Source organism: Alligator mississippiensis, chromosome 4, assembly GCF_030867095.1.
Source record: "Alligator mississippiensis isolate rAllMis1 chromosome 4, rAllMis1, whole genome shotgun sequence".
Lineage (NCBI taxonomy): Eukaryota > Metazoa > Chordata > Crocodylia > Alligatoridae > Alligator > Alligator mississippiensis.
Window position 1 is genome coordinate 125,106,102 of NC_081827.1, and position 15,085 is coordinate 125,121,186.

Consider the following 15,085-nt stretch of genomic DNA (forward strand, 5'->3'; position numbering starts at 1 on the left):
GTAGGCAGAAGCACCCAGCGTTCACATGCACCTCACTTTGTAGATAGGCCAGTGGATTTCATCAGGTCTTCACACAGCATAAAACTATAATATATTTGTGTATGATCATTCAGATAGAAAATACATTCATCAGCATATCATTAGAGTGACTGGTGCCTTGGTTACACACACAAGTTGCACTGGTTTAACTTAATTTTGTTTTGCTTTGATTAAGTTATATCAGCTTCTGTGTGGACACACTCATTTTGATTTAGGAGTTGCTTTTTCATTAAGTTAAACTAGTTCCTGATTGACTTGTGCTAAATTTAAATAAGTCTGGCTTAAAATGAAATAAGACTGTTCACACATCCTTTTGCACTGGTTGAACATGAATTCTTACCTTAAACTGGTGCAGCTATCATGCATAGGTAGTCCCCAAGTAACCCTGCTATTGTGTTATGGGGTGGTTTGTGTTGGAAATAAATAGAATGAGGTAAGATGACCATGTCCTTAGTGTGGACCAGATTTTTATTATAAAATCCTATTTAGAGAATAATTTTAATAGGGAAGGTTTTTTGTGACATGGATTAGAGTTAAAGAATTTATTCTAGCTTTATTCACATGATTCCTTGGAAAATAATAAAGAAAATCAGAGCTTATTTTTCAAGAAATTTTACATCCATTTGGGATCCATGTGAACTCTGGATGTTCTGCTTTTGAATGCTATATCCTTCAAATGTATGCTACAGTTTCTTTTCACTAGTGTATGATGCGTCTCTGATATTCATGGAGTATTACAGGAGTCACACAGTTGCTAAAATAATCCCACAATGTTGACTTAGCAGTTAAAGTGCCTGCCTTTTATTTGAATGGTATTAAGGTTAGAGTTGGGTTTTTTTTTAAATTTCAACCCCACATTATTTTTCCCTATCACCGTATTTGTTAACTAGTTGCAAAACAAAAATATTTAATGCCAAATATGAATCAGAATTAGAAAACAATAATAGCAAATACTTTTTCCAACATAAAGACATGAGATAGGCAAAGATTATTGTTTTAGGTAAACTGAGGCACAGATCAGTTAATTTAATTGCTTATAGTCACACAGACACAGGATTTCAGTTAACGGTGGGAAGGGAAGACTTCTTGACTCCCTGTCACCTGCTTTCCCTCCTAAGCCATGCTAAACAGTCTGGGCAGGTATGACTGAAATGGGTAAAAAAGTGGAAATGTTAAACCTGGGTTCGTTGTTCAAGCAGACAAGAGAAGGAAAAAAGCAGTAGGGGAATCTTGTTCCCAGTTCAGCTCTCACATTGATTTATGATGATATGAGGTGCCACTTTAGTTTTGATAATGTCTAAAGTTGTTTTTTCTAGCTCATACATATCTCTATGGCAGCTTTTACATGTGATATATTTGGGGTGATGCATTAATTTATGACATGCTTTGTACTGCAAGAAAAAAGTTCATGAGCCAGATGAAAAAGAATAGGGCAGTCTTAACAGAACCCAGGCTTTTGTTTTCTGGTTTGGATGGATGTTTATAGATAGACAGATAGATATATCTAGGTCTAGATCTAGATATATCAAATGTTGATATGTGTTTGGTTTTATTTTTTAGCCTTCTACTTGCTGATGACTGGGTTCCTGTTTGATCCTGTTTACAAGATTCTGAAGATTGAAAATAACGTCAACTCTTCAACACTGGGTAGGAAAACAAAGCCATATAAAGACACAGCGCAGTCGCATGGAAGGGTTAGCAGCGGGGAAGTGTGTGATATAACAAGTTGTGGAGAAAATGGAGAAGGTTTTAATATTACCAATATGGGTATCAATAAAAACTTTTCTCACATAGTTCTTTCTTTAAAGGAGGGGGAATGATCCTGCAAACTCTTACACCATGCATTTACCCTACCTTGAGTAGTAAATACAAGGTCAGGAACTCACAGCCTGATGCTAGGACAGGGGCGGGCAAAATATGGCCCATGGGCCAGATCCATCCTGCCAAGTGATTGTATTTGGCCCACAGCGGGTCCCATCGGCCCTGCCTGGCCAAGAGGTGGGGGACAGCTCAGGCTATGGTGCGTGTGGCTGGTCCTGCTGCCCCTGTGTGTGGAGGTGCTGCCTGGTGCAGAGCACAGCCTGCCCTATCCCTGGGCACAGCCCTTGGGCACGCCAGGAGCTGTAGTCTGTGGGGCCTGGTGTTCTGATGGTGACATGGAGGCCAGACTCAGCTTCCTGGCAGCCCTTATGACAGTGCCCTCACACTTCTGGCTGCTCCTGCAAGTGTTTCTACTGCTGCTGTTGCTGCTAGATCCTGCCCTACTGGGCTGAGCATGCTTTGCTGGGTGAATGAGAGGGGGCCGTGGGTGGGTGTGGCATCCAGTAGTGGGAGAGGTGGGTGGCACCAGGGCTGAGGTCAGGATCAAAGGGCAGTGACAGTGCAGGGCCAGAGCCCAGGGCAGAGCCACAATCCACTCCCTGCATGTCCCTGCAGTGGGTACCATTTCCATGGGCAACAGCTAGCCCCTGCCTGCAGAAACAGGCGAATTATGGCTCTGTCCCAGGTCCCGCTGTCACTGTCCCGTGATCCTGGCCCTGACCCCACCAGCCCATCCTGCTCCCAGTTGTCACTCCCTGACCACCTGTGGCCCCATCCCATCTTCCTGCCTGAGCATGCCATGCGTGTGCAGGTCCCAGGCTGGTCTCCATGGAGACCCTGCCCACCCATCCACTCCATCCCTCCCAGTGGTAGGGTCATGGTGGATGGGGCCAGATAGGATGAATTGGCATCTCCCCAGTTGTCCCCCCCCTCACTAGGCAGTATAAAAAGCCATGACAGAGGAGCAAAGTTGGGTCAGCCCCCCGCCCTCCCAACAGCTCACCAAAACTCCTTAAGTGGCTCTCCAGCCCAAATAATTTCCCAGCCTTGTGCTAGGAAGTACTGAATGTCTGCTCATGTGCCTGCATCAATGAGTAATGTCTCCATCTCACATTGATTACAGGAGGAGCAGAAAGTGCTGAATACCTCGATGAGTACTGCGCTCCATTCAGGTCTGGATGCCAGGTAACTAGATCATTTTTCCTCTGCTTTGCACCTTCTAGTGTCATACCTTTGTGATGTGAGTGTAAAATGCTAGCAGTTCACCCACAATGGTGAGAACAGTTTACACCTGTGTTCACACACTTTTCACAGGCATAAATGAGGAAACAAGGTGAAAAGCAGTGGAGGCTCAGGCCCATTGTAACTAAATATTTAGGGCTAAATACTCAGCTGTTGATATCATCATACCTCTATTGGCTTCAAAGACCTGAGGATTTGACTGGGATATTTTTAGCTTTAACATTCCCTTCTATTGCTTGGAACCCAAACACAGCAGTATTTTGCTGGTGCAGGAAAACCAGAAAGAGAAATTGATTGAACAGATTAGTCTAGTTTCACGATCCATATTGAATGAAGTGGGGAAATAAACATAACTGGTAAAAAGTAAATTAGGTGATAAAATATGTTCTTGTTTCACTTACCAGAGGAGTTACTGGGGAGAGAGAGACTTTTTTTTAATGAATAATATTGATGCTGACAGACATCCATTTAAAATGTAGATGCACATGCTTGTACTTTTAGTTCCCACTCAGAAGGTTTATCATTGCATGCAATCCATTTTTTGGTAAAACTGTTGAAGTTCGCTGGATGCCAGACCATTGGTGTGACTCTGGTTGTTTTTATTTACAAACGCTAAATCAGTCTTTTTGTGATATACATCTAGGCCAGGTACAAACATTACACTTTTACTGGTATAAGTGATCAGAAATTTGTCTATGCTCACAATAGAACAGAAGTTTAGCACAGAAAACCAAAGACTGGTTTAAAAATTGTGGAACCCAGTCTAAGATTTGCATCCCTCCCCGAAACCCCCAAATGGGAAATGTGTTCTTTTCGTTATTCATCTGAACTACTTAGAGAGAACCAGTTAAAACCGTGTAACTTAGATCAGTTCTGCTTCAGGCTTTCTGAATATTTGTACCTAGCCCTAAAGTCAATGGAGCTTTGATCATATACACCAGAAAAGAGTCTAGAGTTGTGGTGTCTTAAATGCTTGTTTTTCATTTACAAAGATTTTAGTGATTCACCTTTAATTGCAAATAATCAGTTGTATCATTTATTTCCTTTTCTTTTAAATGAGTGTATCAAACAGAAGTTGCTTTTACCCATCAGGATTACTAATCTAAGAAGCAAAATTTCTGCCTTTCTTCCCTTTATAAGTTGCTAAATGAATTCTGAATAATAAAAGATCACCATGTAATGGGTGACTGATTTTTTTAAGGCCTTCATTCTGACAGGGGTCAGCAACCTTTGATAATGAGCCACTTTGTTGACAAATCTGTCATCTAAATTGAACAACGTTAATTAGAACTTTGTGCTGCAGATTCTTACTTTTTAATGTGGGTGGTGATATCAACCAAAATTTATAATGAATTTGATTGAAAATGATTTTAAAAGGTCTGCCACCTGTAGATAAAAATGTGCATTACTAACACATACATGATAATTATCAAGACTGAAGGCCATGACATGAACCCCTGACCATTTGAAATCAAAACGCTCACTGTAAGGAAGCAAGCATTGATTTTTTCCAGCTATGCAAATATGAGGAATTTTAATATGCTCAATCATGTCAACACATCATACCATGACTAGCCAAAGAGATGCTTTCAACTCATTGGTAGGCCTAAGTACCCTACATTTTTTTCCTGTATGGAAAGTCCTCACTATTATTTAAGGATAGAAGTATGTATATTTTAATATAACCAAATATATTGCTAAAAGTATTCAGGCAGCCAGGCTAGCAATACCATACCTATAATCCCTCCCTCCAATAATAAACTGGTGTATTTGTGCATGTGTATATGGTGGGGGGGGGGTGCTTGTCTGTCAGTATGTGTATGTGTATACAGGGGGGAAGGGGGAATTTGTATACAGAAATAGTTTTCTGCTTAATGCTTTCTTTTGGAGTGTTGGGGAAGAAAAAAATCTATTGTAAAAATTATGAAGAGTGCTTTGATATTAACTTTTAAGTCAGTTCATCAGACATGGGTCAAAGCAAAAGCCTTTTTAGGAAGCTCAGAAGTTGCCATCAACAATGTAGGCTTGCTCCTGCTATCTGTAGTTGGGAATGAGGGTTTCCACATGCAGTAGTGATGAAAAAGACTAAGGGGAAATAAAGGATGTGAACGAAAGATTTTTTGTTTTTATATGAATAGTTGGAACACCAAGCAAGCAAAGAAGCAGCTATTTTAGCTAACCTAATGTAATAGAAGACCATTGCACCCAAACTGTCTCAGCAGAACTTCCTGCATAATTAGATTGTAAATCTTCTCAGCTGAGGAAGTTTTGCCCAGGGTCAGATTGTCTAAGTAATAATCCATTCTACATAAATTAGAAGATTTGAACTGCTGGGATACATTATTACATTAGTTTTGGTTTTATTCCTAATATAACTATGGGAAACAACTGCAACAATTCTTTTCTTTTCTCTTTTTATGAATTATGTTACATCTCGCTAACTTTGACTATTTTGGAAGGCTTTTTTGTATGTGACTTATACAGTTTTCTTGAATACTGATGGTGGGATTCCTGTCTGGGCAAATTAACCCATTTCTTACTACATTTAGGAAGTGAAACAACAGAATCCTTTGGCCACCAGATTTTGTGATATCACTTCCTGTGTGAAATATATATTAGGAGAGTCTGCTGCTCTTTATTCCTATTGCAGTTTTGTGATGCTGAAATTTTACTTCAAGCTATGACTCTCTTGATCTGCAAAGACTAGAATTGCCACCTTTAGGGTAAGAATGAATGGACATGGTTTTACTAATGGCTAGTTATACAACATGAGGGATTCTAAGGTTTTAATTGAATTGTTTTATTTGCAAAAGAAAAGATTAGAAAAGTGTGTATGTTTACTGAGTTGTATGAAAACGTTATGCATGAAATCCTGATGTCATTATTTAGCTAAAATGTTCACTAGGGTTTTGGGATTTGTCCCTTTGTGAATGAACAAATGTTTGCTAGTCTTGGATTGATCAAGTGTTATGGTATAAGTGGTATGAGGTGATTTTCAGTAGAGGCTCTTCAACTTTTCTAACTTGGTAACATTCTTTTACAAAATGATAATGATATGCTGATATTTGAAAGGGACCCAACTCATTCTTCCCCTTTTTGGGGAATAAATAATCTTGCATGCATTGCATAGTCCTTTAATACACATTTGCCTGACATGCTATAAGCTTTTGGCGAGATTCTGAAAGCTGCTGCATGCTCCCAGGATGTGACAATGAGCATGCTGAGAGTGTTCAGCCACTGGTGGAGGCCCTCCTGACCTTTTCCAGTTTTGGCTCCAAACTGTTATTTTGGGGTGAAAAGTTTCACTCCTGGTCATATAGGTTAAATGTTTTCAGTGCACATAATTCTATTCTCTGGTAGCAGTATTGCAGAGACAGCTTAATTTAGCTCTGTAATGAATTTTATAACATTCAGGTGATGTGTGCACACATGATAGATGTGCACATGTGTTCTTGCATGCATAAATAGATGCAAAGGATATTTAGAGTTTGGGGTGAGAGACCAAGACAGATCTAATATGAAGAAACATGTCAGGCTCTTTATTTTGAATGAAAAAGTGCTTTGTAAAAGCTTTTTAAAGCTTTCTGTTGTCATATAGGAAATTCAGACACACTAATATTAGCGTTAGATTTCATGAATAAGGAAAAAAACTGTCTAGGTATGAGGGTTGAAAGGCCAGTCCCTGCCATCTACTTTCTGTGCTCAAGATGAGTAAAACACTTTTAAGCTTACCCTGATAAGGATGAACAGAAACATTTCGCCTAACCTGCTGCCGCTGCCTACTTGCTCTGTCAGCTGGGCAATTTACAGAAGATTAATAAATTTCATAGGAAAATGTTAGTTTTCATAAGAACAAGAGGGATATTTGGGTGGGCTCTATAAATAGGGGTATTCCTACATTCTGAGGGCACATTGCCATCCTTTTACTAGCTATCATAAGGGAAACTTAGATTTCAGGATTCTATGTTATTTTTATCTGCTGCTGTGAGAATGTAGTCAATTTATAAAAGGAATAACACTCTAGAAGACACAAGAAAAATCAAGATGTTTGAAAGGCCCTTGAAACTGGCTGGTTGGGGAAACACCAAAGCATTGAGGTGCCCTTGGAAACACATAAGAGCAGTGCAAGTCAGAAGATAAGTGGAGGTCAAAAATAATATTTTAAAATTCAAACAGCCTGCTCTCAAAACTGCCATTATAATCCTTATAAAAAATCAATTTTTATGTTTTTAAACTGTTCAGTATTATTATTATTTAACAGCAAGGAGTATTGCCTTTGTTCAAGAACTCCAGAAATAAAAGAAATCAGAAATCAGACCTCAAGACTACTTGTGAGGCAGAAATAATTCAACCATTATTTCTGGTGTAAAAGGTTTGTGAATAGCATCATTTGCCTAGAAGCTGTTTTCCAACCTAATAACTCCCAGAATAATGACCTAAAACTGTTTCCAAGAGGATTAGGGCCCATATAGCTATGAGAAACTATAAATTTTTTAGATGCTAATTTCTAATTGGCAGAGAGGTGAGTTCTGATTTCAGTTAAAGCCTTTTGTTTAAAAGAATCATTTTCAATCTCTCTGAAGTTCAAAAAGTGGTGCAGTAATCCTCTAGAGAAGGATTGTGTGAGTTAAAAATATACACATATATGTATGTGCATGTATGAAAACTTCTTGCTATAATGATCTCTAAGCTGGTCATTTTAAGTAGTTTTTAAATCAGTTTTGGAACTTTTTGAATCTTTTGCTTGCTTTGAGCAAATTCAATTGAAAATTGGCTAAAATTGTATCTGAACACTATGTACAGACATTCAGTTAGGGGGAGGTTAGATTGAGCTAAAAATAGCCACCCAATTTAAGGTAAATCAGGATAGTGGGATGGGGGGGAGGGGGAGGGTTGGGGGGATCAGCAGGACAAGGTGGGGGGGATTGAGTGGGCTCCATGGAGGTGATTGAGGGGGTATGTGGGGGTCCGTGGGGTGTATCGGGGGGCATGCAGAGTCCATGCAGGGGAGCTGGAGTCCAGGAGAATTTGGTGGGATCAGGGGGTTTGCAGGGTCTGCAACGGGTTTGGGAGGATGGGGGGCTCTCTTCTTCCCTGCCCATGGACCAGAAGCTATTTTTAGCTCCATCCTCAGACAAACACCCCCCACCCCGGTCAACCCGCTCTCCGCCCCTACATCCTGCCCGTCTCTCCCCCCACCTCAACTTACTTATGCTTCTAGCATCAGCAAGTGCTTATAAAACTGGCATCAGGGGTGGCTTGCAGGATAGGAGGTGGAGGGGGCGCTGGTTGGGGTGGTCCATGGTGGGGGTTGTCTATCTGGGGTGGGGCAAGGACCAGGGGGAAACTAAAACTAAACTAGTCAGTTCAGGAGGCTTGTCAGTGAGGCCCTAAGGGACTGTGACCGCAGGGAGAGGGGAGTTCAAGAAGAGTGGTTGCTCCTCAAGGGAGCGATCCTCAATGCTCAAACTAAGTCTATTCCATCTCGGAGGAAAGGCAGCAAGAGGGGACAGCAGCCCCCCTGGCTCTCCAGGGACCTAGCAGACCTCCTGAGGCTAAAAAGAAAGGCCTACAAAGGATGGAGGATGGGAGTCACCTCCAAGGAGGATTATTCTGCACTGGTCCGGTCCTGTAGGGAGCATACCAGGAAAGCCAAGGCTGCAACTGAACTCCAACTAGCTTTGAGCATCAAGGACAATAAAAAGTCCTTTTTCAGATATGTGGGGAGCCGGAGGAAAATAGGTACTTTGCGTCGGTCTTTCATCAGCCCCATGGGACGCCTGTGCCTGCTACAGGGCCGGGAAGTCCGGGTGAGGGTGATCCCCTGCCCTCCATTAATGCTGACTTTGTGAAGGAACATCTTGAGAAGCTGGATACCTTCAAGTCAGCCGGCCCTGACAATCTTCACCCCAGGGTACTCAAGGAGCTGGCGAGCATCATAGCCCAGCCTCTAGCGCGGATCTTTGAAAACTCTTGGCGCTCTGGTGTAGTGCCCGAAGACTGGAAGAAGGCCAACGTGGTGCCTATCTTCAAGAAAGGGAGGAAAGTGGATCCGGCTAACTATAGGCCCATCAGCCTGACTTCTATCCCGGGGAAGATCTTAGAAAAGTTTATTAAGGAGGCCATCCTTAATGGACTGGCCGACGCCAACATCTTAAGGGATAGCCAGCACGGGTTTGTTGCGGGTAGGTCTTGCTTGACCAATCTCATTTCCTTCTACGACCAGGTGACCTATCACCTGGACAAGGGAGATGAGATTGATGTCATATATCTTGACTTCAAAAAAGCCTTTGATCTGGTGTCCCATGATCGTCTCTTGGAGAAACTGGCCAATTGTCGCCTTGGGTCCCCCACGATCCACTGGCTGGAAAATTGGCTCCGGGGTCGGACCCAGAGGGTAGTAATTGATGGAAGTCACTCATCGTGGTGTCCTGTGACCAGTGGGGTCCCCCAGGGCTCTGTCCTTGGACCCATACTGTTCAACATCTTCATTAACGATGTGGACACTGGAGTCAGAAGCGGACTGGCCAAGTTTGCCGATGACACCAAACTTTGGGGCAAAGCATCCACACCAGAAGACAGGCGGGTGATCCAGGCTGACCTGGACAGGCTCAGCAAGTGGGCGGATGAGAATCTGATGGTGTTCAACGCCGATAAATGCAAGGTTCTCCACCTTGGGAAAAAAAACCCGCAGCATCCTTATAGGCTCGGCAGTGCTATGTTGGTTAGCACTATGGAAGAAAGAGACTTGGGGGTCATCATTGACCACAAGATGAACATGAGCCTGCAATGCGATGCTGCGGCTAGTAAAGCAACCAAAACGCTGGCTTGCATCCATAGATGCTTCTCAAGCAAATCCCGGGACGTCATTCTCCCCCTGTACTCGGCCTTAGTGAGGCCGCAGCTGGAGTACTGCGTCCAGTTTTGGGCTCCACAATTCAAAAAGGATGTGGAGAAGCTTGAGAGAGTCCAGAGAAGAGCCACGCGCATGATCAGAGGTCAGGGAAGCAGACCCTACGATGACAGGCTGAGAGCCCTGGGGCTCTTTAGCCTGGAAAAGCGCAGGCTCAGGGGTGATCTGATGGCCACCTACAAGTTTATCAGGGGTGACCACCAGTATCTAGGGGAACGTTTGTTCACCAGAGCGCCCCAAGGGATGATGAGGACGAATGGTCAGAAACTACTACAAGATCATTTCAGGCTGGATATAAGGAAGAATTTCTTTACTGTCCGAGCCCCCAAGGTCTGGAACAGCCTGCCGCCGGAGGTTGTTCAAGCGCCTTCATTGAACACCTTCAAGATGAAATTGGATGCTTATCTTGCTGGGATCCTATGACCCCAGCTGATGTCCTGCCCTTTGGGCGGGGGGCTGGACTCGATGATCTTCCGAGGTCCCTTCCAGCCCTAATGTCTAAATGTCTAGTCCAGTGCCAGGATGGGGGTAGGAAAAGTGAATCCTCAGGTTTGGGACCAGTGCATGAGCTTTTCCAGCCCTGAGACTGCTCTGGGAACTGTACAGATTTTGGGACAGTTCGATTGGTTTAAAAATGGCCAACCCAATCTATGTTAAACTACCTCAGAGGTAGGTTCAACATAGATCAGGTCAGCCATTTTTAGACTGATCTAATCTTCCTGGAACTTTTGTACAGTTCACACTTTCATCGACCTAACTAGGGATCTAAGTTTAAGGTCCGCACCTGGGTAAAATAAGTTAGATTGGGTGGCCATTTTTAACATGATATAGACCTCCCCATTAGATCCCCAAATGTTTATATACAGCCTGAGTTTGCCAGTTAATCATCATTTTGAACAGCCTTCATTGGAGAGACAGTGGAAAGCAGAATTTAATATCTCTATTGGTACTGGTGTCTGTCTTAGGCTTGCATACTTTTTTTGTGTTTTGCTGTTTGTTAATTTCCTTCTTTAGTTTCTTTTTAATTAAGAAGGGAGGGAAACATTCAGATTTAGATTCAGAATGACCGAGAAATATCTGGGTAAATGGCTCGCGTATCAATAGCTCAGAGGAAAGCACCTACATGCATTTGAAGCTATTCGATGAAGACCTGTTACACAAACTGGACAAAACTTCCTAATCTCTACATCAAAATGTCAGTTACAAAAGCTTATTGGAAAACTATATGCAAGTATGTTGGACTAGCGATTGAAAATCAGTTGGTTTTGATCTAGATGCAGGAGGAACCTTTAACCCCATAGCTTCTGGCAAATTGTACAAAAGTGTGTTGGCAGTTGTCACTCACGGACAGATCCACCATTGTGTTACTACAGTTTTACCTATCTGTGCCTCCAGATCCATTAATTTTATATTCCTGTCAAATTGCAGTGGTGAGCCAGGGACCTAAGATGCAGTTTCTGAGCCTGTCCTAAGATTCCATTCAATCTAAATGTGATTGAGCACCTGCCACCTTGTATCAACAACAACAATAATAGTTAGTTAATACAAAAAACAAAAATTCCTGTGAGGAACAAACACCTGTTTGATTTCCTTCACAGCTTGTAAAATGTATGTTTATAGTGTAGACCATGGTGTCTTTTAGGTATAATTGGCATCTTGCTCATTTTAGGGGCAGCTCTTCATGGCTTTTTGAGTGCTTCAGTAATAGTAAGATTTGACTGTAAACAACAATTTGCAACAAATAGGCCCAGTCCCAAGTAGTACTGAGGTCTGTCTATTCAGGAGGAAGCTGATGGGAGTTAAAGAGTGTTTGGCATGTTGTAGAATCAGGACTTGTGGGGAAGTCGCTTGCTTGTTTGCATTTGTTCACTAGCTACAGTCAGCAAAAGTGAAGGGGTAGTTACTGATCAGATTTATGACCCAATTCTTGTTTCTGATACTTGGCACACAGAAATCTGATCCACATGGTTATGTATTATTACTCTTCTTCTCTAAACATACTATAAATATATTCCATGTGGCTCTATGCAAGACTAGTTGTTATTTTGCTAAATCACAGGCCACCAAGATGCATCCAAACCAGGTGAAGCTGTGAATGAATATTTCCTGACTGAAGTTTTTGGTGTATATCTGCTTTTCTAATTAATGGCTTTGATAATTTGGTTTAAATTAGTATCCCTCTCCCACCACCTCCAAAGAGGAATTTGTAATCAAAAAAGTCTTTTTTTACAAGTTTCATTCAGGTCCTTGTTAGAGTCAGGATAGTAATAATGGAAGACTGCTTTTCCTATATTTCAGTATTCTTGTTTATATCTGAAAACAGGAAAACTGAAACTTATTAAAGAAGAAATGGGTTGAGAAATTGTTGTAATGATGTGATCTGATTCTAGGCTTGGGAATCCACTCATCCAGTGAGGATAAAAATTGTTCTTGGGCAAGTATCATCAATTCCTATGGAACAGTGGTCTCCAACCTTTTTAGGTTGGAGCTCACTTTTGGAATTTAAAGGGAACCAAAGATCTACCCCCCACCCTCCCTGCCCAACAAGTAGGCTGTGGGGAGGGGAGGAGGGAGGGAAAAGGGCTGTGGTGGGGGGGGCAGATCAAGGCCCCTGTCCTAGCCCCACTCCCTCCATCATTGGGGGGGCCTCGAGTTGCCCTCCACAACTGAGGGGAGGTAGGGAATGGGGTAGGGGCAGGCCCTGCACAGCTGGTGCAGGGTGGGGGATGGAGCCTTCAGCAGCTCATCTGGGGGGCGTGGGGAAGAGGGCGTGTAGCTCAGGAGGCCATGGTGGGGCATGTGCCCCCTCATCTGCCAGTGGGTTGGGCTGTGGGCTGGGGCTGGGGCCGGGGCAGGAGGCAGTCTGTGGTGGCAGTGGCATTGGGAGCGAGGCCATGGGGGGGGCATAGCCCCCCCCAACTGCTGTTCCCAGCACTGGTGCTGCCCACCCCAAGTGCAAGTGTGAGCCAGGCCTGATGAGAACAGCCCAGCACAGCCTTTCAGCATGCAGCCTTGCTCCCAGTGCCACCGTCGATGCAGCCTGGCCAGGAAGAGCTGGTGCTGCCCTGGCCCCAGCCCTGGCGTTGCAGGGATACACCCCCCCTCAAGATTTTGTCCTCAACTTCAACCATGTAATCCAATAGAAGACTACACAGTTTGGAGAAACATTTGAAGACAACTAGGTTGAAGGCAGCAGTTTAGCTGAATAAAGCATATTGTCAGCAGAATCTGTTACTAAGTATGAACATAATCTGTTACTATTGTGAGCCAAGCCTGGTCTTTAGATTCCAGGCTCAGTATTTGGTTGGAAAAGATATTCTCTTTTACCAGGAAACCATGATGTGGTCATCAGTGTAAAACAGTGAGCACTGGCAACCTCTGATGTGTAAAATAGATTTTTCCCAGTAAAGCCTTGGTAGGAGTCTTCTGCTCAGGTGGAAAATATTGCCATTTTCCAATAGTTTTAATGATTTAGGGGTGGGGGATGGGCAGGGGGTAGGGGTTATTTTTTTAACAAGGCCATCTGGAGACATCTTCTGGTGGCCTGATATTCCACTGGGTGTTGCTTACCTATCCTTTGAAAATCAGGCCCCTTTAAAGCACCTGAAGTTGCGTGCCCCAAAGCTGAAATGTGCAGAATCACTAGCTGCTTTGGAAGGTACTGGGCAGAAATATTAAAAAGCCTGGAATGTGAAGTCCAGGCATTGATTACAATGATTCAGGTGTTATTACCAGTAACAAAAATGCTGCTAACAATATGTTATCTTCAGTTACACTCATGCAACCCAGTTGTCTTCAAATTCTTCACGAAACCTAATAGTCTTCTACAAGATTACATGGAGTAAAGAAAATAGCAATCTGTAAAGTTGTGGAACAGGAGTACTGGTTTAGGTTTCTTTGTGCAACTTGGAAAGGGTTAAAGCTGAGGTACTCTATTGTATTAATGATGGTTGTCTCTTCACAAAGCCCACTGGGCTCTTTCAGGGGCCTCTCAAAACAATGAGTGCAGTGAGGCTGTTCTGTCTAATTACTCCAAGACAGGGATGCTAAAGAGGAATTAATGACAGTTGACAAGTGCAATTAATAATTATAGCAAAGCCGGGAGTCATGCAGCAGGCAGATGACAATAACAGGGTAACTGTACATGACAGCTTTCATCCGTTCTTCCCCACCCCCCTCCCTTCAGTGTGAGCTATTATATGCAGCCGGGCCCATACCACACATTGACAAGAGAAGAGAAGAAGCTGCTGTCCAGTCACCTAGGTATGGACAAATTCTAGTCTTTCTATTCTTCAGCCTTTTCCTCCTAAAGAAAAACAACATCACAACAGCACAAAGTTAGTCACACATGCTTCTGTTAGCTTTCACTATCAGGTGTTGACAAGGCTACTTAAAATTCATGTTGGGAGATTGGAAGGAGAAGGGGACAGGGAAAGCAGCAGCAAGCTGGAGTTGAAGTGGGATTTCCATATCAAAGGCCAGGCCTTTGGCTCTGAATGGTAATTAAAGTACCCAGATTTCATCTCCTTGGTCAGCTCATGAAAAGGAAAAAAAAAATTAGAGAGAGGATTTTTTCACTCCCTTTAGACTACAGTATGGCAAGCAGTAAATTAAATGAAAGTTGAGCTAAAAGGTGCCTGACGCTTCAATCTTTTGCATCTAATAGAATCTATGATGTTTTTAAAGCATTTATTCAGTTCACATCTTCATCTCGCTGTGATTATAAAGGATATCATGTCTGCTTACATTTATTGGGCACACATCTTGGCCTTCCCAGGGTTGTAAAAGGATTTCACTTTGCATTATGTTGCTGTTGTGTTACAGCCTTTTGGTTTAAAAAAAAAAAGAGAGAGAGTGAATGAGTGAGCACATTTTTCTGTGATTTTAGCTGACTGTCATAAGAAGCCTTAACTGGGAACCAAATAAATGCAAATTTAATGAGGCTTAGGGAACCAGTAATGAAACACAACAGCCTTTCACGTCTTGTTTGCTGGTTCAAATCTAGCCCAGGTTGTGATTGTAAATTGTTGTTGTGTGATAGACTACCAAACAGCTATGTGGTATGTTTTT

General features: G+C 42.7%; 1 protein-coding gene across 14 annotated transcripts in view; it reads left to right on the forward strand.

Moving 5' to 3' along the window:
- SOX5 (SRY-box transcription factor 5) overlaps nt 1-15,085 on the forward strand; it is a 947,053-nt gene that overhangs the window by 245,368 nt on the left and 686,600 nt on the right. For all 14 annotated transcript variants that reach the window (XM_059726572.1, XM_059726578.1, XM_059726573.1 and 11 more), the window contains 2 exons: nt 1,600-1,686; nt 2,984-3,045. In XM_059726572.1, the coding sequence (XP_059582555.1) occupies nt 1,614-1,686; nt 2,984-3,045 (135 nt within the window). In that variant the 5' untranslated portion in view covers nt 1,600-1,613. The remainder of the gene's footprint in view (nt 1-1,599; nt 1,687-2,983; nt 3,046-15,085) is intronic.